The sequence below is a fragment of the Aedes albopictus genome, chromosome 2, assembly GCF_035046485.1.
Source record: "Aedes albopictus strain Foshan chromosome 2, AalbF5, whole genome shotgun sequence".
Classification (NCBI taxonomy): Eukaryota; Metazoa; Arthropoda; class Insecta; order Diptera; family Culicidae; genus Aedes; species Aedes albopictus.
Genome location: NC_085137.1, coordinates 504,372,560 through 504,394,506, shown reverse-complemented (window position 1 = coordinate 504,394,506; position 21,947 = coordinate 504,372,560). Strand labels below are relative to the sequence as shown.

The window sequence follows — 21,947 nt, the reverse complement described above, 5'->3', positions numbered from 1 at the left end:
ACTTTATTATAGAACAGTTTGGACGACCCTAGATGTCCCAAAGGTTTATAATAAGCTAGTAGACTTCAGATTGTTCCAGTAACTGCAGTTGATTATGCAGCGTTTTTCAGTATAACAGATATGGATACTGTTACGAGTGTAGACCTGAAGTCCTGAACTCCAAGGTAGTTTGGCTGATCTGGAATATCCCTATAGTGTCTATAAATGACATAGTAGATGTCAAGAGCATCACGGATCTCAGTAGGTTATGCAATGCTATTAATTGTGGCAAAAATACAAAAAAATATTCTTGTAGATTTGAAGGCCTTCACCATAGGACAGTTTGGAACACCTAGAACATCCCAGAATATAAAATACCTTTTGATATTCTTGATAAAGGCTAAATGGATACATATACACCATACCCACATCCAAATTCAGCTTTTAGGGCAACTGGTATGTCAATTATTTCGTTTTTACAATTTTCATGGTGTTCAGGATGTTCTAGGTTATCAATGAAGTCCCTAATACAAATATCCCCATTTTTCCCTAATACAGGACTCAATTTGCAACAACTTTGCCGAAGACAGTATTCTGTTTTATCGAATGGGTGAATTTATACAGTCGTTTCTATGTTGGGGTCATATATGACCCCTCCGGCTCCAAAGGGTTAAACAAATCTTCGAAATGCTCCTTTCACCTGGCTGCCACCATTGTTTTGTCTGTCAGCAAATTTCCTTCTCGGTCATTACACATGGCGGGCACTGGCTCAGTCTTGTGCCACGCACCATTGACAGTTGCATAAAACCTCCGCATACCGTTCCTGTCCAATGCTCATTATGCCTCACCCCCAAAACGGAGTTCACGATTTTACGGGGGAGATCAGGGCATAATGGACACCCCTGTTTTGCCGAAACCGTTAACTGTTATGTTAAACTTTAAATGCATAAATGTAAAGAAACAAGTCATTGTTCTACTTTTCAAAAGTACCATTTATATTCCTCCAAAGGCGAATGCCTCTTCAGGGTAAAGTCTATATAAACAAAAAAAAATCATCCAAAATGACCAAAATATTATTGAAATTGAAATATGTTTTTCGTATGGTGAAATTCTTATAATTTCAAAGCAGCAACAAATGAGGTATTACGAGTGCTTGAGTGTGTCCACCACAAAAACAAGTGAAGTGTTACCTTATCTGCATGTATACACAGATTTAGCAATGGATGAAGTATTTTATTGTTGATCAGAATATACTCGAAATAGTAATTTTAATGTTGCAGTCGATTCGGGGCGAAATGACCCAAGGAACAATCACTCATTTAACCAACATTGCAATGACATTTTTATTCCACATTTAATTGGCGATTAAAAGTATAGGTTATGTCGTGAAAATTTGGAAGTTTGAAAAGGAAATACCAGTTCCCCATCAGTTTAATCATCATTTTTTTGGTAAATTTATCGATAAAATGATTTTTTTACCCCGATCCCACATTAAATTTTATCTGGTACGACCCAATCACTAAAATACGAAATGGGATTTCACAAAACTTAACCTCACTTTAGGAGGCCAATGGAATAACAGTTTAACATTATTTCATCACAGCTTGTAACCGAACAAACAAAAACTGCTGACGTTTGTTAAGCTTATAATTAAAATTGCTGTTCACATACGTGCCAAAGGTTCGGTTGTATTTTGGCTTATTTACAATGTAAATAGCATCATTTCAGCTTATTATTCAACATTTGGTTTTGTTCAGCTGCAAATGTTATAAACCAGCAATAGTTCGACATGCATGCTTATTTATGACTTTGAATTGTTCCTTGGGAACACTGTCAATTACAAATGGATGTACGCGCATTGCATACTGTTAGGAGTTTTGAAGGTTTTGAAAAATCCGATTATTTTAATCTAAAGTTTGTTTAATTAACTTTGATGTTATGTAAACTCGTCTAAGATTTTATCAGTGGTATTGATCACCGAAGGGAAATTACTTAACTGGTCGGCATAATCAAAGGATTAGCATAAAATATGCAGGGGCGTCCATTTCGTCCCGTACCTTTCCTGCCAGCCCTAAAAATCACACGGTTTACAATTCATTATTTCTTCACAATAAAGAAATTCTACCTGCACTGCCGTGAATCGCATAATTGTCCCATTTGCATAGGAAATCTAGCAAAGATGGGACTGATATGCGATTCACGGCAGTGCAGTGGTGGCAAACAGGGATGGCATTCACCATTTGCAAAGAGTTACATTCACTTGCTACTATCTCAGTTCATAGGCATGCTATCAAAAAACAATGTATGGATGACTTTTACCTTGTAGTTTTATCTGAAAGTTTGCCGAATATCATAAGGGTCGCTCACGAGTTCAGCATGCGTGTGCAACCCTTATGATATTCGGTCAAACTTTCAGATAAAACTACGAGGTAAAAGTCATCCATACATTGTTTTTTGATAGCATGCTTATGAACTGAGATAGTAGCAAGTGAATGTAACTCTTTGCAAATGGTGAATGCCATCCCTGGTGGCAAATGGTTGAAATTCATAGGAAACAAGCCAAAGTTGTAAGACAACTGATAATATGTTAAGTTTTTCTCTGTTATGCAGGCCTAAAGTACTCATCTATGCCCCTAATCCCCCTACGTTATATGAAATTTCGCAATGTTTATAACTATCATCGAAATTTCAACTATTATCTTTTGTCAGGTAACGGTTCATTCGATGATTATATGTTGAAATTACTCATCAATTTGGCTTAATTTACTGAATTTGGTGACAAAACGCTTAAGCTGCTCATTATGTCCCGCCTACCCTTGCAGGTATTCCACTAACACGCCCAGGTTCATCATCACCACCTCAGTGTAGGGCCTATTTTCCGAATTTGCTTTGATTGCTCGGATTGGTCGAATTGATGATGAAAATATTACACTCTGGTTGGAATGTTGATGTATTTTTATTTACCAGGGATATATTTTTTATTTGAACACTTTGCCTGTTCTAAGAGTAAGTATCGACATTTTCGATTCGAAAACATTTGTGCCTGTGGATATTATGGAAAGTCATCGCATAGATTTTTCTTTGTTTTAGATACTAACTATTGTTTTATTTTATGAAATATCTTTATCAGCTACATATAGAGGAAGCTCCTGAACTATACAATGTTCTGCTCCGAGAAAAACTTATATGTAAATTTTATTTACAAGGGAAATTTAATTGTTCTGCAATCAACAAGAAACAATGCAAAAATGCAACAACATTAAAGACATGACAATACGTAATTGTCAAATAGATCTTACCCTTACTGCTCGCTGTTGACTAGTTCGAACCACTGCCGCATGGCATCGCTCAGGACTAGCGGCAACTGGCCCAAGTCGCGCACAATCACATAGTACGGGAATGGGAACACATCCAGGTAGGACTGCATCACGATTTGGTTCCGATCCGCCGTGAATAACGGCACACGGATGTCCATAATGGAGTGCTGCAAAAGAGTATTGATATGAGTCAGTGAGAATAAGCGTGACGTACTTTATGGATGCTCCCTTATGCCAAATGACCGTTAGGCCAATTATCCCGTAACTCAGTATCTTACCTTGTTCTCCGGGTTATCAATGATCACATAAACGATGAATATCCTCTGCAAGCGAGCCAACTTCACCGAGTTCTTAACCTTCTTTTCGCCCTCGCTGAAGATGTTGCGGCCGTCACTCAACACCAACAGCAAATTCTCGAATATCCCGTTATCGGACGAAGATGTGTCCTCCGCGTTGAACGTCCTCACAAAGTCCAGCAGTTCTGCAATCCGGCTTTGGTTCTGCTCAAAGTTCAACGAGTTGATCAACTTGGCTCCGTCGAACTGATCAGAGTGCTTCAGCAAAATTTTCGGCGCCTCCCCAAACGACATCACATTCAGGCGGCCACTTTCCAGCAGCGTCAAGGCCTGCGAAACCAACGAGATGGCTTGTAACGTTAAATCCTTGGAGTTGTTATGATCCATCGACTTGGAATCATCCACAGCGATCGTGATCTTGTAGTCACGCTGTGCCGCTTTCGTCCGCCGGAGCCAGATCTTGTCCTTGCGGAATTGCGACGCAATATACGGAATGATCTTTTTCATGTTGATTCGGCGACCCGTCCGGTAATCGCCCTTAAGTCGCGTACACTTCGTGGGTTCCAAAATCAACCGGAGCTGTTCGCACAGTTCGCGAGCATTCGGAAGCATCTTGTTTGAAATCTGCTGCCATTGATCGCAGTCTTCGTGGTCCGGTTGAGCCGCATTCACGGCCAGACTCTCTTTCTCGACCATCTTTCGTAGCTCCAACGTTTCCGCCGTGGTAGGTTCCTCCGGAACGGTCATATCGTTCAAAATGTCCATGCTGCAGGAAAAAAAAACATAAATTAGATCCAATATTATTGAAAATTACGAATCTACTTACATCGTATGTGCCGTAGTGTCTTGCCCTCTTGGCACTCCAGCTGTTTCGACAGTCTCTCCTTCAACTTCAACATTTTCCAAAGCCTCGACCTTTTCTCGTTGATTCTCATCCTTTTTAGCTGGTTTATCCTTCTTCTTTTCATTCTTCTCACTTTCCAACAATTGTTTATCAGTCTCTTCAAGTTCTTCAGCCTGTTCATCAACGTCCATCAGCTCATCCGTGCCTTCTTGATCATCATCAGGCTTATCATCCTCCTCGGTATTTTCTTGATGTTGGATCTTCTTAGACTGTTCTTCAGTTGCATTATCAAGCGTTGTTTTGTCTGATTTCTTAGCATCCTTCACGTGCTGATATTCTTCCGACTCATCTTCTTTTTCGATGTCCTCCTCAACTTCATCTTCCTTGTTTGCTCGATCTTCTCTGTTTATCTCATCGACCGTCTTCAAGCGCTTCTTCTCGGCCTTATCCGGATCACCCAATGTTCGGTCTTCATCGGTATTGCCCTGTCGTCGTTTTTCTTGTTGCTGTTTCTGCTCATTCTTGTCACGTTTCGTTCGAGTTTCCTTCGAATCGGCTATTCCTTGATGGCCACTCTCAGACTTTTCGTTTTCTGCTTGTCCAACGCCATCCTTATCTTCTCCGGTGTCCTGTTCGTCCATTTCGTTTTCCTGTTTTGACTCCGGTTTTTCGTTTGCCACTTGATCACTAGTGCCCTTATTTTCCGTGTCGGGCATCGCTTCAATGCGTTCCTCTTCCGAGCGTTTGTCCTTGGATTCGTGATGGTTTTCGTCCTTTTTCTTCTTTTGATCTTCTCCCTCCTCTGGTTGTGGCTCTTCTTGTTCCGATTTTTGCTCGTCTTGGTTTTCTTCCGGAATCTGTTGAACTTCATCGTCTTGCTTCTCTTGCTCTTCCTCTCCTTCTGGATTCTCTTGATTGTCGTCGAGCTTGTCGGCTCCTGCCGGATTTTCCTGTTCTTGTTCCTCATCCGACGAGTCTTCACTCTTTTCGTCTGTCTCGGTTTCCTTCTTGTCATCATCTTTAGCTTCTGTTTCTTCTTCATCTTTCTCCTCTCCCTTGTCTTTCATGTTGTCGATGTCGAATGGATTCTCCTGATTATCTTCTTCATCCTTCTGATTGTCCGGTCTGTTATCGTTGTCTAGATTGAACTCTTCATCGATATCCATATCGTCTGGTTGAGGCGGTTCCTCGAGCTCATTGTGGTGTGGATTCTCTTGTTCCTCATCTCCTTCCTGATTTTCCATATCTTCAATATCCTTGGGTTTCTCCTTTTTCTTATCGTCCGTTCCTTTATCTACCGCATCCAAACCTTCTTCTTCTTCTCCAGGTGCCTTATCCTTTTCGGAATCCAAATTGTTGTGCTGATCGTCCGCTTCACCAGATCCTTTTCCATCTTCCTCTTCCATGTCTTCTTCCTTTTCTTCTTCCTCTTTCTCCTCATCGTCGCCCCAAATTTGATCGTCGAGCTTTTCTGCACCTTCTTCGGTTTCTCCCATCTGCTTATCCGCGTCTTCTTCGTCGTCCTTTTCTTCTTCCGAATCTTCGCCTTCCGGTTTTTCCACATCCTGCAGCTTCGAATCGAAATCTTCGCTCATATCGATACCTTTCTCTTCCTTATTATCCTTCTCTTCTTCCTCGTCATTCTTGTCATCCTGTCCGGGTTTCTTTGCATCATCCAGTTGGTCTTCGCTCTCGATCTTGTTAGATACATCTTTTTCACCTTCTCCATCCTCGAATCCAAATTTTTCTCCTTGCTCGTTTCCTTCTTGCTGCTCCCCTCCTGCTTCCTGCTCGTCTTCCAGAAGATCTTTCGGAACACAGAAGCCCTTAGTACCGAGTTCAATGAACACCGTCAGCATTACCGATAGCATCTTTGTGCTGATTTTATGCGCTCCAAGCTGTTGAATCAAATAATACTCAACCAGTAGATTGAACTGCTCCAGAATTGGTACAAGTCGAGTAACCTTCTGCGCCATAAATACAAACTGTGGTGCGGAGTAGTTTGTGCTTTCCAACATTAGGAGCAGATTGGAAATTTTTCCAACAATCTTTCGAATGCTCAAAGTTTGCAAATCTTGCAGCAGATCAACGTTAATCTTTTCCTTCAAATGTAGCGGTTGAAGTTCCGATTCCGAATCATGATCTGCGAGTTCGTCACTGTCTCCGTTGGTCTTTTGAGGCTCCGATACTTCTGACGGAGTTGCGGTGGAATACTTTTTGTAGATGTGCTGCATTGCGATCAAAATTGAGTGGATAATATTTTCCAACTCGTTGTTGAGACTTTCCTCATCTGTATTATCTTCAGCCACATGGTGATCTTCTGCAGTAACAGCGCCTTTAACAAGTTTCAAAACTCCTACTATCGGTTGAGCATACACTGAATGTTCGTCAGAGTTACGAATCTTAAGGCTTTCGCACAACTTCTCCAGCGTATTGGTCATGCAGCTGAATTGATCGTCCAAAGCTTTCATGGAATCTCCTGTCAAGTAGTTCTCGTCACACTTCTTCAATTCTTCTCCAAGTCCTGTAGCCTGCTTCAGGCCATCCCGAGCTTCTTTTACAACTGGCTCCAACGTCCTATGAGTCAGTTCCTGTGTATTCTTCAACATCTTAAGCTCATCTTGAACGTCAGCTGGAGCACAACTAAGAAGCAACAAGAATTGCTCCAGTACGCTTCTGACCTTGATGGTACAGTTTCGCATGTGGCTGATCTTATGTCTGATCGCTACGAAATCAAAATCGCGATTCTTCGAATCAAGACAACCGCTGAGCTGCGTGAGGTCCTGAATGCGATCCCTCAGTTCGTATACACTGGCAACAGATTTTCCCAGCTCTTTGCGTTGATCCTGAACAGTCAGGAACAAGTCAATCGCAAATCCTTTGATTCTTTCGAGGTTGATCTTCCCGATATCCGGATTTGGCTGCAGCAGCACCTTCATCAGCATCTTGATCTTGAACACACACTTTGCGTAGTACAGATTGAGCTTATCGCTCAGGAACACGATATGCTGATCCACTTTTCGGTATTTGCTGTTATGCGCGAGCAGTTCGGCTGAGAACGGTTTGATCGCTACCTCTACCGGGTCGGACTCGATCGCATTCTCAACCAATCCACTGCGGAAACTCAACCCCAACTGCGTTAAACTCTTGTAGAAGTCGGACAACGCTTTCCGCTTCTGATTCAGGATTTGCTTGGCTTGGGATTTCTGCTTGGGACGAGTTTGACTACGATCAACTTCCAGACCTCGAAGATACTCCACCGATTCTATCTGATCGTGCATGAAGGTATCCAGGTTGTAGATCAGTCCCGGGAACGGTGCATGAAGAATCGCTTCCTTCACTACGGTACGCGAGGTAACGAAGAACCGATCTATCTTAGCCAGCAGTTCCTGATTCGGAGAGGCGTCCTCTGTAAGGTTGGCAATTGAGAACTTATCCTTCAGTTTGAGCGATGCCATGAAATTCTTCACGTCTACCATGTAGTAGGTGATCTTGGCTTCAGAGCGAAGATGTTTGCCCTTTTGTGCTTCAGCGTCGTTGATTTCCGCAGCTGGATCTTTCGGAGTGAATACGGGGAGTATTTTGGCTCGGATCTCGGTTTCGAACTCTTTCAGGAACTTGTGCAGCTGTCGATGAACTCTTGCGATGTTGTTGCGCATACTGAAGTACGAAAGATCTTTGTTGAACGATTCGATCTTGACAAAGTCCTTCAACTTCTTTTCAATAGGAGCACGTTTTGTTTTGATGAACTCTTCTATTTCGTTTGAGAACTGATCGTAGTACATGTGTAGATTGTGTAGTACAGCAATAATTGTTTCCTTCTTACGATTGTCTTCGTAGTTCAAGTACATCAGATACTGCTCGAAGGACTTCAAGATGCGTAGACGAGTGGTATACTCAGCATAGTTGGACGATTCCATGAATTGCTTCAGAACGTGGATCAGGTCATCAATTTTGACTGTTCCTTCCTCAACTTCCTCGTCTTCCAAAAGTTCCTGTTCTCCGAAGCAACGTTCTACCTTTCTGTAGTCCAGTAAGTTTCCTAACTTGGCTTTCGAATCACTCTGGAGATATTCATGCAGGAGGTTGTACATGAAGAACCAGTAGCGGTAGGCCTTGGATCTGACGTTGTCGTGGGTTTGGCTCATACACTCCCTCCAGTATTGCAGCTCCATCCGCATCCACCGATGAACAAACTCCACGATGTCTGCTTCCAGTTCGCGTAGATTGTTCAACCGATGAGCCACGCTGTTCCATTCGTCGATTTTCTGCCGCAACAGTTGTAGTCCCGTGCTGAATCGAACGATCGGAGCCGTCGAAGGGAGCAAATAGATTCGGTTCAAGATCAGTATTATGTCCTTCAGAACGGCGTGATCTGGCCACTCTTGCAATAGTTTTTGAACACGATCTTCTATCTTTTTGAGCACCTCAACGCATTGCACAACTTCTCCGATGTTGGAATCCTTGTAGAAGTTGTACTTGCTGGCGATAGATCGTTTCAAATCAATGTCCTCATACTTGTCCTGGGCCAATCCAACGAGGAAACTTAGACCGGGATAGAAGCTTTCGTCCAGCTTACTGTTTAGGGCAGTGCTGTACTTGTGCAACACCTGCTGTACGATCGCGATCTTCGTCTGGAAGGGACTTATGAAATCGGGCGCAATCGTCTCCGGAAGGTCTGCAATTGTCTCCGGATTGTAATAATACGACTTTGAGAACTTGTTCATCAGGTAGATGAAGCTTTCACAGATCAGCGTGTAGTCATCTCCGGAAATAGTTTCCGTTAACTTTTTGCTCTTTTTCACGGTGTCCTTCTTGATGACCTGTTCCAATGTGTCATTTTGGATGAAATCCGCAAAATCTTCGTCCACATAATTCGGGAACAAGTCGACAATTTCTCGCTGCGCGATCACCTCCTCATCTTCTTCCTCGCAATGACTCTTCGTTTGGTACAAGCTGTCATCTTCGGCTTGCTTTTTCCGCCTCAGGTGTTCCTGCTTTTGCCAAACTTGGTTGCAAACGTTCACGATCTTATCCAGGTCCACGAATTCTTCGGCTCCAATAGCTCCACGTAGAGTGATGGCATTCTTTACTTCCTGTAGTTTGGACTTCAACAGCCGGAAGTACCCACTCTCGCTATGATCGATCTTCTCCAGAATGGAGTAGACGTTCACCTTATGTCCGCTAGCCTCCTCGTCGAACAGCTCAATGGACTTCACCACAGGGAACTGCACAAACTTTTCGATGATCTTCGTCAAGGCATCCTTTTCCGCCAAATCGTAGAACACGCCGTTGGTCTTGACCGCGATCGAGTCTCGCTTGATGATCAAACAGTGCTTCAAGCCGGTCAGCCCGTACTTTAGGGTGGCGATCGAGCAGCTTAGCGGCTCCAAAAAGTCACGATAGTAGGCTTGGTAACGTTTCAGCGTGTGGTGTTCAAACTTGTCGGCGATGATGATCCACAGCTCGATTTGCTTGATTGTTTCGTTGACTCGCAGCTGGAAGTCTTTGGTGTGGGTGCAGTTCTTGATCGGGTTCTTGGTATCCACTTCGAAGTCCAGACACTGTGAGGCAGTGTTCAACAGCTCGGCGATCGTTCCTGGATAGCAACAGGAGATCAGGAAGTTGTTGACGTCTTTGACCAGATCGCTGTAGATGTTATCCGAGGGTCGTAGTGCGACCTTTCGATAGAGTTTATTACGCTTATCTTCCAGGGAATGGAGGTGGTTGATAAGCACCTGCTTCGTGCCTTCACCGAGACGACGGTAGTTCATGGTGATCGCCATGTAGTCGTACACTTGGATCAGCGTTTTGTAGTGCTGAATGTCTTCATCGGTGTACGTTTTCTTCAGGGCATTCTTCTCCACAGGATCGAGAAGTGGTAGGAAAACAAGGAGGTTCAGCTCTATCGCTCCCCGCAGTGAGTTCAAAGCAGAGCTCAAGTGCCACTGCAAATTTCTGTTTACACTGGAGCGAAGATCTTCGTTGCTTGAACTTGATCGTAGCTCCGTACTCTGCTGTACTCGATTCTTCAGTTGCTCAACTAACGATTCGAAATCTTGGACAAACTTTTCGTTATCAACGTTTTGCTGTCCCTCTTGGCGCCATTTTTGAACACATTCGTACTCCACGAGTAGCTTTCTGGCTTGCCGAACTGCTCTTTCTAATCCAACAGAGTGTTGATCGTAGTCTCTGCTCAGAACAGCCGAGTTGGTCCAGACAGTATCGCGTAAAGTTTTCAGCGTCTTTCTCCATTCCGGTAGTTCTCCCAGACCAGTCGAGCGTAGTTCTCCGTTACTGCCCAGCAAAACAGACAAACAATTATTGGTCAGCACCGGTCCATGGAGCGTTTGATTGGACATTTGCTCCAGATGTGCCTCATAGCTCGCTTCCGTGTCGTTCTGGTAGCAGACTACGTGGTTGATAGCCAACGAATTCAGCTGGAAGTCATAACTGAATCGGTAGAAGCGGTTAAGATAGGTTGTTATGTTTTTGTAGAAACTCGCTGGTAGGGCTCGTAGGAGATCTTTTAGCTCGACTCCTGACTCGATCAAGCAATCGATTAGGCCATTCATTTGGAGAACTGCGTTATGCTGTTGACTACCCTGAAGTTGGAGCAAACGAAGCGAATCTAGACTCAAGGAACGAACGCTTGCCACGTAATCGTAGTTGACTTCCACGTCGCGGCCTAAGGACTTCAACAGGAAATACTCGTACAGTGGCATCATTTCAACTTGGAATTTATGGCTGTATTCCTCCGGGGCTTCGAAAGCAGCTACAAACTTTCGGTAATCGTTCAGTTGATTGGTTCCAGCGATCAACTGTTCTGTCGAATCCTCGTTGAGTTTTTCTTGGAACTGTCGAATCAGTTCCATCAGCTGGTGATATTCAGCGTGATCGATAGTGACCTCAGCCTCTCGTTGATCAATATCCAGGGATAATAATTGACTGGAATTTGCAAGCAGTGACCGTCTCAGATCAATCGTTTTTGGATGATTCAGCAGTGCCACCTTTTGCAGGAACTCTTCGTAGTGATACAATCGGGTCAAACGTGGAGACAGTCGAAGACCTTCGTTGAACTCCACCATGCGTTGGTAGTGAACCACTTGCTCTTCAGTGTAGAAAGGTAGGCTGCACAGGAATGATTTGGCGTACAGCTTCCGATGCGAAGCTAGTGGATGTGTCGAGCTTTGCATAGACTCTTGCAAGGAATCGTTCAGAGCTCTGAACGGGCTGCAGTTTTGGTCATCCAACAGAGACAGGCAATGTTTCTGGATCCACTGGAAGTGTAAGGTAACGTAGTCCACAAGACTCGTGTCGATCTCTTTATTGATAAAGAGCTTCCGGCAGGAGAGATCGATCAACCGGTTGATCCACAGGTATGATCCGATCAGCTTGGCGTATGTGTTCTGATCAAGGACGACGTCTCTCAGGGCTTCCTCCATAAGTGGCTTGAAGTTGCTCAAGAAGTCGTACAATTGCGCAATCAGCGTGTTACCAATCGTATCGTTGATGATCTTCGTGGAAACTGCTTTCGAGTAGGACAAGATGTCGATCTTGCTCAATTTGGTGGCATTGGCGACCTTAATCGCTTCAAGGGTGGTATTCAGCAACAGTGTTGCACTGAGCTGGTACTGCGTGACGGTGGAATCCTCCAGGTACTCTCGAATTCTCGGTAGCAGCGATCGATTCCAAGGAAGCTGATCTCCTGTACCAAACTTGCTGACGGCGACATACAGTGTTTCGTTCAGATCGATCAGCTGTTGCAACACGTCATTTACCGAGGTGGAGCGAATGGTCTCGAACTCCACTCTTTCTTTCTTGGTATGCTGTAGATCACGATATTCGGAGAGGCCTTGAGGGCTGGCCTTCCATTGAGTGGTATCACCTTGAACATCTACGTCGATGGTAATGTCGCTGTTTGCCATGGATGACACTTCCGTTTTAGGTTCTACTTTCTTGACGTTTTGGAGTGCCCTCAGCGATTCGCCAAGGAAAATTTTGCGACAATTTGCGTCCTTGAAACTGGATGCTTCGTACAGGAAGTAGAACAGATACTTCAAGTTGTCCAAGTTCATGTCCGACTGATCTCGGAAGGCAGCAGCAATGTCCGCTAGAGCCGCTGGCACTTCAACGAATCCGTTTAGATGGCACCTCAAAATGCAGAGTAAAGGCTCCGCCTGGAGCTTGATCAGTTTAAGACTCGTGAGTTCATTGGATCTCAGCAGAATGTTCTCGTAGTTGACCAAGTTCGGAGTTACGACAGACTTTTTGATTTCCTCTTTGATCGCATCTTTTAGAGCGTTCCGGTAGAAGTCCAAACCGTATCCGAGGAGATCCGTATTCGACGATCGTACGTAGACCTCTAGCGCACTGATCATGAGGCATTTCTGTTCTGTCATTCCCATCCTCTGATTCTGGGCAACCAGGTAAGCGAACTTCACGATGTGGGCGATGCCGAATTGGTTGAACTCTGATATTTTCTTGACGGCCTTGTGAATATCCAAGATCACGTTGATAAGCCAGTTGTGGCGTACTCCGCTCTCGAAGGCCAACCGCTTCAGGTCATCATCTCCGTAGGCTTCCTTGTGAATGGCCAGCTCGATGCAACGATTACGCATAGCCCGAGATATCTCCCCATTCTTGGGGTCCAGCGTCAAAAAGGCTCGGAAGTTGGCATGTTTGCGGATCAACTCTGACTCGTTGTTGCCGTCGACACCCTTTTCCGAAATAAGCAGACTTCCGTCCGGTTCGAAGATGGGGTTCAGCCGATCTAGAATGGCAGACGAACACAGGTTGACGTGTTCTAGGCAAATGTACTGACCATGTTTGAGAGATTTGACGATCTTGGAGTCGACCCACTCGAAGTGGCCGCCGGTATTGAGCGTTTCGGCGTGTTTGGATATGTTGAACAGGACCTGCAGAACGGAACCCATAGATCCCAGGTGGGCATGATCTAGGTTTGTAGATTTTTGGGCCGCGAGTAGTGCAATGACATCCTGTAGAGCGGTGAGGCGTTTTCGGAACAGGACCAACTCATCCGATTGGACGTTTTGTGCGGTGAATGCTGAGTGAGGGAAATCAAGTTTTCTACGTAAGATATTTGGAATTATTTGATCCCAAGGACATCCGCAATGGATTTCTACATAATAAAAATAAGTTCTGGTAAAAATATAGGTTTTTTCCAGAACAAATATTAAAAATCCTCGTACGCCCAGTGATATATTTTGAGATCAATATTTAGCCAAATAAAGTAAAGTAGTTCAGGAAGTTTTGGGCACGGCGACAGTACGGTTAAAGGCGGAGTTTTCGGTTAAGCTGATCAGGATATTGAGGAATATCCAATGATGAATATACCCACTAAATGGAGTAAGTGAAACTTGGAAATTTTGAAGTTCTGCATCTCTAGATACGAACTAAAACTTCGTATTCAAAATTAATCAGAGCGAAAGCCTTTTTAGTTTATGGCTTTTTAATTTTTCAGTTGCTTAAGATTCGGTCTTTTGAAATATTGGGCATTAGTAACAAGCAAGTACATATTCGACTCTTTGACTGTAAGATAATTTGCCACATAGACTACAGTCCTCGACTACCCAATCTATGGATGCACAATATTCCCACTTACAAAAGATCGTCTCTTCAGGCCTTATAGAGATTACATTGATTCAAATTGTGACCATCTCTTTGTCCATTGCAGTGCGGATGCCCAAAGCCTAATACTTTCCCTAACACAGACATCATAATCGATTTCCATAGTAAGATTTTTCCCCGAAACTTTACTTACCCATTTTTCCATCGTTCAAGCGAGAGTACTTCTCCCAAATGGCCAACAACTGCACCACACTGCTCCTGCCGTCCGAGGTTCCACTCAGGGCAGCGTCCTTCGCCGTGTCCATTACCACCGCTTCCACGTTGGATGAAACCTCCTCCAGGTGCCGGTTGAAGTCAAACTGCTGGAAGCTACCGGTCACCGAATCGTCGATCGTATCCACGTTGCAGAACTTGTTACCCAGGGTCGTCAACAGATTTATGATTTTGGTCTTGCCGCAATCGCTCGGACCGCACAGAATCACCGGCTTCTCCAGCTGGACACACTCCGCTACATTCTTCAACGTTTCCACCTGACTCGCCAAGAGCAACGGGAAGTTTTTCTGCGTTTTGGACGCCAAGGGATTCATTTCGTCCGATCGGTTGATCTTCTCCACCGTCAAGTCACCCAGGAAAAGCTTATTATCGGTCCAGTAGACTCCGATGTCCTCGGATTGCCGCTCCAACTGGAACGCGTCGCACCCAAACACCCGCGAGAATGCAGACAGGATGTAGTTCTTGTCAACGTCGGTTCGCATCCTTTGGTAGTATACCAGCTTCATTTTCTCGAACAATACCAACAAAAAGTTGTGGTAGCAGTCTTCTCTCGTCGAGAACTTCTTTCGGAAGAATCCAGTTTCGCTGCTGCAGAACAGCTCACACCACCGAAGAATATCCCGAAGATTTGCTTCGAAGGGACCTCCCTTGTAGCCAAACTCCAAATTGGCAATTCCAGTCTCCAGCGTTTCGGAAAAGACAACCATCTTTTGAGATAGATCAAATCCGATTGTCTGATCCTCGGACACCTTCAGCACTTCAAAGAAACTTGCATCATCCCCTGATTGTCTTCCCAGATCGTTGATCAGCTCTTCTCCGATGTTCCGGAATTTCTCCTTGTACTTTCCGTCGACAACGTGCAGTAGATCGCCCTGTTCCAATTTCCTCAAATAGACCTTGGTAAAGCGATTCAGGAACGACTGGGGTAGACCCTTCCTGCCACCACCCTGTCTCAGGGGGTTCTGCGCAGCGAAGATGCGCGTCTTCTTCCCCAGCTTGAAGGTTTTATTCAGTTCAGCTATGAACACCTCGCCACGGTGATCGAGGATCGCGTTCAAACCTTCCAGTACGCTCTGCGGGGCCAAGTTCAGTTCATCCAGCAGAATCCAGGTATTTTTCGCTTTCAGTGCTGCTAGCAGCGGTCCATCACGCCACACGAACGACCCCAGCTTGGAAACTCTCTGCGTTTGATGATCGTCTTCTTCGGCGATCTCCAGGGAATGATCGTCAGTCGGTAGATCTGTTCCAAACAAGTCTGCTAGGTCGGTATGCTCGCACAGGTTGATCCGAACGATGGCAAATCCGGCAGCGCGGGCCAGGTTTTCCACCAACGAAGTTTTACCAACTCCCGGAGGTCCTTCCAGGAGGATCGCTTTGTCTAGGCTGAGGGCTGATAGCAATCGGAACAGGTTCTTCTGTGTGGTTGGCGCACTGAACAGGAATTCCGTCTTGCGATCACGCTGATCGGGGTTAAGGTCGATGAAGAACGGGGTGATACCGAATGTAGTGTCGCCAGATTCGACCTCTGATCCTCGTTTGAGCTCGAACTGCTTGATCATCAGATGCTGTTTGATCAGGAGGTGCAGAATCGAGAGGATCTCCTTGCGCAGAGCGAGGATCTCTTCAAAGGTCTCGTACGGTAACATTTCCAGCGAATCCAAGAAGACGGTCTCCAATCCGTAGATCAGCGATTCGGCGAGTGAAAGGTTGTGCTGATTCTTGCACAGGTAGCCAACCCAGGCGAGCACATCTCGGATGCTGAAGTTCAGCTTGTCGACCTTATTCTTCAGAACGAACACGACGCTGATGATCACTTCGGCCACCTGACGAGGATCGATTTCACTGTCCGGCATTCCCTTGTGCAGCATGTGTTCGGCGATGCGGATGAGATCCTCTTTGGAATCGGTTGCTCGGCACCAGATCTCCGTCAGCCGGTTTCTCAACGCCGGGGACAATTCCTTCTTGCCGAAGTCTCCTCCGGGGTTCATAGTGGCTAGGAATTGGAAACCATCGGCTGCCGTGATGACAAACTCGGAGGCATCCGCTGTGACTCCTCCTTTTTCCGCCAGAAGCAGCGTCCGTTCCGGTTCCAGCACACAGTTGAGTCGCTCCAGGACAGAGTCCTCCGCTAGGGAAATTTCATCCGCCAGGAAGAAACCACCTTCGGCCATCGATAGGACCAGCGGACCATCCGACCACTCGAACAGCTGCTGTTTGGTATCTTTCTCTGCGGAGTCGTCCGAATCGCGGAAAGGTCTAAGACCTCCCAGGAAATCCGCACCTTCCGTATGCATGTGACAGTTCAGGATTCGTAGATTGCGTCCCCGGATGGTGGCCAGGATCTGACAGATGGTAGTTTTTCCGCATCCGGTAGGGCCAACCAGAAGGACCGGTTCGTTGAATTCAAGGGCCTTGGCCGTCAGTACTGCCATCCGTCGCATATCGAAGGTCCAGACAATGTTTTCGTAGGCGGTTTGCTTCTCCATTTGTTCCAGAATTCCACGGGTGACCATGGAGGTGCCCTTCTTCAGGCTGAACAAATTCTCCTCGGCGACTCGCTTGCGAAAATGGGTGTAGAGTGCCTCCTCGATGATCTTGGTTTCGTAGAGATTGCGCACCTTTGACGACAGAACCAGATAGCCCTCGTCGATCAAGTGCTGATTCCAGTCGTAGCTGTTGTCCGCTAGCAGGGCTTTATCGGCGTAGGTGTACCGGTTGCCCCATCGGAACAGATCGCGCAGCGTGAAGTTCTGCTTGGCCGTACTCCGGCGATTCAGCTGCAGTTCCGACATGACCTTCACCATCTTCTGGGCGTAGGACTTTGGGATGAGGCATCGTTTCTCCAGAATGACTTCCAGCTCGTCCCGTGGAATTTCCGAGAAGTGCAACTCTACGAAGCGGTTCTTGAACGCCCGAGAGAGCATTTTGCGGCCACCGTACAATCCGGGAGGGTTTTGGGTGGCGAACAGCATGAAGTTTGGATGGGCTTTCACGACGACCTGCGTCTCCGGAATGAACAGTTCTCGGTTATCGTCGAGCACTCGGTTTAGTGCTTCCAGGATATCGCTCGGAGCGAGGTTCAGTTCGTCCAGGATGATCCAGAAACCGTTGCGCATGGCTTCGACCAGGACGCCTTCCTTGAACGTCAGCTTACCGGTCACGTCGGCCACGTACGTTCCAATGTACTCCTGCAGATCTGTGTGTTCATGGTTGTTGATCCGAAGGCAGACGTTTCCGCTGCGTTTGGCAATGTACTCGATCAGACTGGTCTTACCGGCTGAGGTCGGGCCCTGCAGCAACACCGGAAGTTTACCGATCGAAATGATTCGGGCCAGATCGCGAAGATTGTTCCGGACGCTTTCCGTCAGGATGTAGCTTTCGCATTCTTGGACGTCTCGTGGACCCTTCTCGATCCAGTATCCTTCAAAGTTGAGCTGTTCGCCTTCCGATGGCCGAGGGATCTGCTGCGAGATGGCCTGGTGGACGTCGGTGAGAAGCGTTTTCTGAATGTACGTCAGGACTATTTTGTGCGATTTCAGGTCCAACTGGGTGAGGAAGCTGAGGCAGAAGCTTTCGTAGAGGTTCCGTTCGATCGAGCCGCATAGGTTTTTGGAGCAGATGCTCAGCGCGCGGCAGAGGGTTCGTAGCGAGAAGACCGGTTTGTTACCGAGGCCATCGTTTAGCTCCAGCTGAGAGAGGGATCGTAACCGGCGGTAGAGCTTTACGGTGTTCAGGATGCGGACCTTTTGGATACCGGTGCTGCTGAGGTAGTCGTTCACCAGGATGAGCAGATCGTTTTCGGCCACCAGTTCGTCGACGAAGAATTCCGTGAAACGATTGCGGATTCCCACCGGGAGATCCTTCTTGCCAACGTCGGTGCTAGGGTTCATGCAGGAGAAAATTCGGAAGTCCGGGTGGCGTTTAACCGGCACAAAGTCTCCCTTTTCCAGAAGAATGATCGAGCCGTCCGGTTCCAGGATCGTAGATAGACATTCCAGGGTTTCAGTGGATGCCAGATTGATCTCGTCCAGCAAAACCCAATCGCCGTTGCGGATACAGTTGACCAACGATCCGGGGATGAAGGCGAACGAAACGTTGACCGAGTTGCGCAGTTGGGAGTCCAACTTCTGGAGTTTCTGATGCAGGACTGTCCATTTTTCGTAGACCTTTTCCAGGCGGAGCTGCTCGTCCTGCTTCCGTACGATCGCCTTTTCAGCGATCTTGAGCATCAGCTTGACCAGAACGTTGTATTCGGCGCGGTTGTAGCAGATGCTGACGTTGGTGAGGAACTTTTCGTTCTTTTGGGCGTTGAAGGTCTTATTGAAAAGGAACTCGAACTCGTACCGGAGAGGGGTGATTACGAAGCTCAAATCGACGGGTTTGAATCCTCCGATCAAGTCGGAAACGTCCGACTGATTGTTCATGTTGACCACAACCAGCTTGTGGTGCGTCTGGTAGGCCAGATATTGAATGGAGCTGGTTTTTCCGACTCCGGTTTCGCCGACCAACAGGATAGGTTCGTTTTGTGCTACGGAGACGGCGATTCGTTCCAGCAGACAGGAAGCCGGTCTCGTGAAGGAAAACGTAGGAGCCTTGTTCTGGAGCTTGAAGTCCTGGGTCTTCACCGTTGTTGAAGCGTTCTTATCCAGCTTGATCTTCTTATGGGTGTAGCTTTGGATGTTCTCGTCATTTTCGTCCTCCAGCGTTCCTCCCAAATTTCGATTCAAGTTAACTCGCCCGATCTTAACCTCTTCGGTACCGGAAACGTTCACATCCGGTTTGTAATCCTCGCACAGGTGATCGCACCGACTTTTATTGATCCCGATCTTACCGCCTATGCTGACGATCAAGTTGCGTTTGCCTTCGCCAGCCGGGAGATGTGAACAAAAGATGTCCACAGCATTCTGGAACACAAAATAGGCACACTCCGTACTGGTTACCGAAAAGCTTGGGTCGGATCTACGGCAGAGCTTGATCAAGTCCCGAGTCGACACCAATCTGCCGGACGTTGGCAAGTTGCTCAGCGAAATGTTGTCATACTGGAACCTTGGCAAAACGTCATCTCCGTCCACTTCTTGCATCGGGGCCTTGCGATCCCCGTCCAGGATGCTAACGTTCTCGCTGATCTCGTCACTCTCTATCGAATGGCATCCGCTGGAAAACGTCAGATAGACATCCACTATCCGGCTAGCGACGGTTTTCAGTCTCGGGAAGTTGGTGCAAATGATCGAACACAGCTCCGATCGGGACAGAGGTAGAACGTTTACCGTGTACAGGTACTTTTCCAACAGGGTGTACGTGTTATGCTGCGAGCTTGTTCCGGATTTTTGCGTCCGAAGCGTCAGGAACAGCTGGAAGCCCGGTTCGATCCGTAGACAATCTCTGAATCCAGGGACGCTCAGATAGTTGTTCTCCAGGAGATTTGTGAGCACAGTGCACACGTCCTGCGTTGCCGAATCCAAATCTTCCAGCAACAGCCAGTAACCGTTCATAACGGCCTGCGTTAGAACTCCCGGCTGCCAAACGAACTCTCCAGGGGTATCCGTGCATCTGTACTGACCCAGTAGCATCTTACTGTCGGTTTGATCTCCCAATTGGATACGGAGGAAGCCATTTGTGGGTGCTTCCTTTTTCAGCTTTCGCATATCCACATCCAATTCCGCTTCCATCTTGCCTGATTTGCGCTTTTTGCCCTTTTCCTTGAGAACCGATTTCAAGCGACGTTCCACTTCCTGTGTCTTGGGCGCAATTCTTCCGGTCTTCCTCGCCAGATATTCCACCAGCGAAGTCTTTCCACATCCAACCGGTCCCGAAAGACAAACCGCTTTCCCGGAGGAAACTCCGAGGGCCAAACTTCTCACATTCAGCCGAGTAGAGTCCACCACAACCAAATCGTCCGGTTCCTTATCCTGCGCGCGGAAGAATTCGCAATTTGCGGCATCAAATATTGGCAGCATCACATCGCCAACGTTCGTCACCACGTTGCTGCGGAAATTCCACCTCACTTTCTCCCCAGTCTTTGTCTCTTCTCCAACAACTGGCGAAGCCTTCGGCCTCACATTCTCGACGTCTCCCAACTGTTCTCGCACGACCGCTTCTAGTGGCAGCTCCCGGTCCAGCGTCCCGATTTGACTCTGCGTCATACAGCTGACCAGCGCCAGTATCCGGTTGAAGTAGAACTGCTGCTGACTGCATCCCTTCCGAGTGCCGTACTGCTGGAAGAACTCCGACCAACTCCACACCGAGCGGAAGTGGATCGGATCCGCTGCTAGGAATCGATAGCAACATCGCACCAGTTCCAAATCCGTTACGGCTTCCCGGTTCAGTTTCTTCTGCTTGGATGTTGGTACGTAGTCCACGGTATCCTCCGTGAGGAATGGTGCCGGATTGCGGCGGAAGTACTGAATGCTGAATCTGAAATGGAATAAACAGTTATTGTCCTGGAATTGACTCTATCGCAACTCTCCATCCTACCGCAAGACATCCGGACAGCGATGAACCAACTTTGAAAGCGCGACGCACTTTCGCCGGTGACCTTCGCGATTCACTGTTTTTGTATTGCTTTCCTTCTTCTTCTCCTCTTTCTCATCTTCGCATTCTCCATCAGCGCCAAATGCGCTGGCGACGATCAGCAGCAAAATATTACCAAATCCATCGGCAATGGCATCTGTGTATTTCGGATCCTCCAACAGCTGTCCCAGCACCACGACCAACCGGTCCAAATCCGGCGAAGCAATTTTCTACAATACGAAAAAAGGGAACTTTAATCCCCCAAATCGCCATCCCATGCTTCCACTACTTACGGATAACCTTAAAAATGGCTCAACCTGTTGGCAGTCGAAATTCTCCCGCAAAAGGCGCAAACTTTGCCGAATCCCATCACAGTTCACTTCCATTGCGACGGGAGACGGACGGCCACCGGTTTTGCACTCGAAACAACGCGAATTTTCACGAAAAATCACAAAATCACAACTTTTCACGGAGAGCAGACACGCGACACGACCGCACCGCACCGAGAACGAGTTTGTAAATAACTAGCACGTGCGACGCCCCACCACTCCACGGCTAGGCCGGCGTCGCGCAAGCAAAACATGTCAAACTTCGACTCTCGGTCGGGTTTCTTCGGGTGCGACGCCCGTTTGTTTGGGTTGTTTACGGTGGCAGTGCTGTCGGCTCAACTAAAGTTTGCAAAAAATTCAATCAGCTGATTGGGTAAGATTCAAATATTACGTCCATCGTTTTTTGGGATTTCTAGACCCCCCCTCCCCCCTCTGTCACGCACTTTTCCTATACCCAATACACGTACTGTCACACTTTTCTAGACCCCCCCCCCTCCCCCAAATGTTGGACGTAATTTTTGAACGTTCCCTTGCGATAGTGGGTGAAATCGGGAGTAGGGTAAAAAATATAATTTGGACATGTATGTAATTTGGACATGCACGGCGATGTATGTCTTGTACCGGAGAGCTAATTAAGGTAGTTACTTCTCAATGTCGTTTATTGAATCAAACAGACCCTATTCTGATGACTTACGTTGAAAATACGCTTAACAATTACGAATTTACTTCAAAATTATCGAAAATGTAAATTGTTTCACTAAAACCCTTCAAATGCACTGGTATGCAAGACGACATACACTTCACAGTC

At 46.6% G+C, this 21,947-nt stretch overlaps 1 protein-coding gene across 1 annotated transcript; it reads right to left on the bottom strand.

Annotated features, from left to right (window-relative positions):
• Nucleotides 1-3,059: 3,059 nt before the first annotated feature.
• Nucleotides 3,060-21,352, bottom strand: LOC109407830 (midasin). The gene is made up of 6 exons (XM_019680993.3): nucleotides 21,104-21,352; nucleotides 20,775-21,040; nucleotides 14,221-20,714; nucleotides 4,419-13,503; nucleotides 3,575-4,358; nucleotides 3,060-3,463 (listed from the first exon to the last, which is right to left on the bottom strand). The coding sequence occupies exons 1-6, from the start codon at nucleotides 21,194-21,196 to the stop codon at nucleotides 3,281-3,283; spliced, it is 16,905 nt and encodes a 5,634-aa protein (XP_019536538.3). The 5' UTR covers nucleotides 21,197-21,352; the 3' UTR covers nucleotides 3,060-3,280.
• Nucleotides 21,353-21,947: the final 595 nt, after the last annotated feature.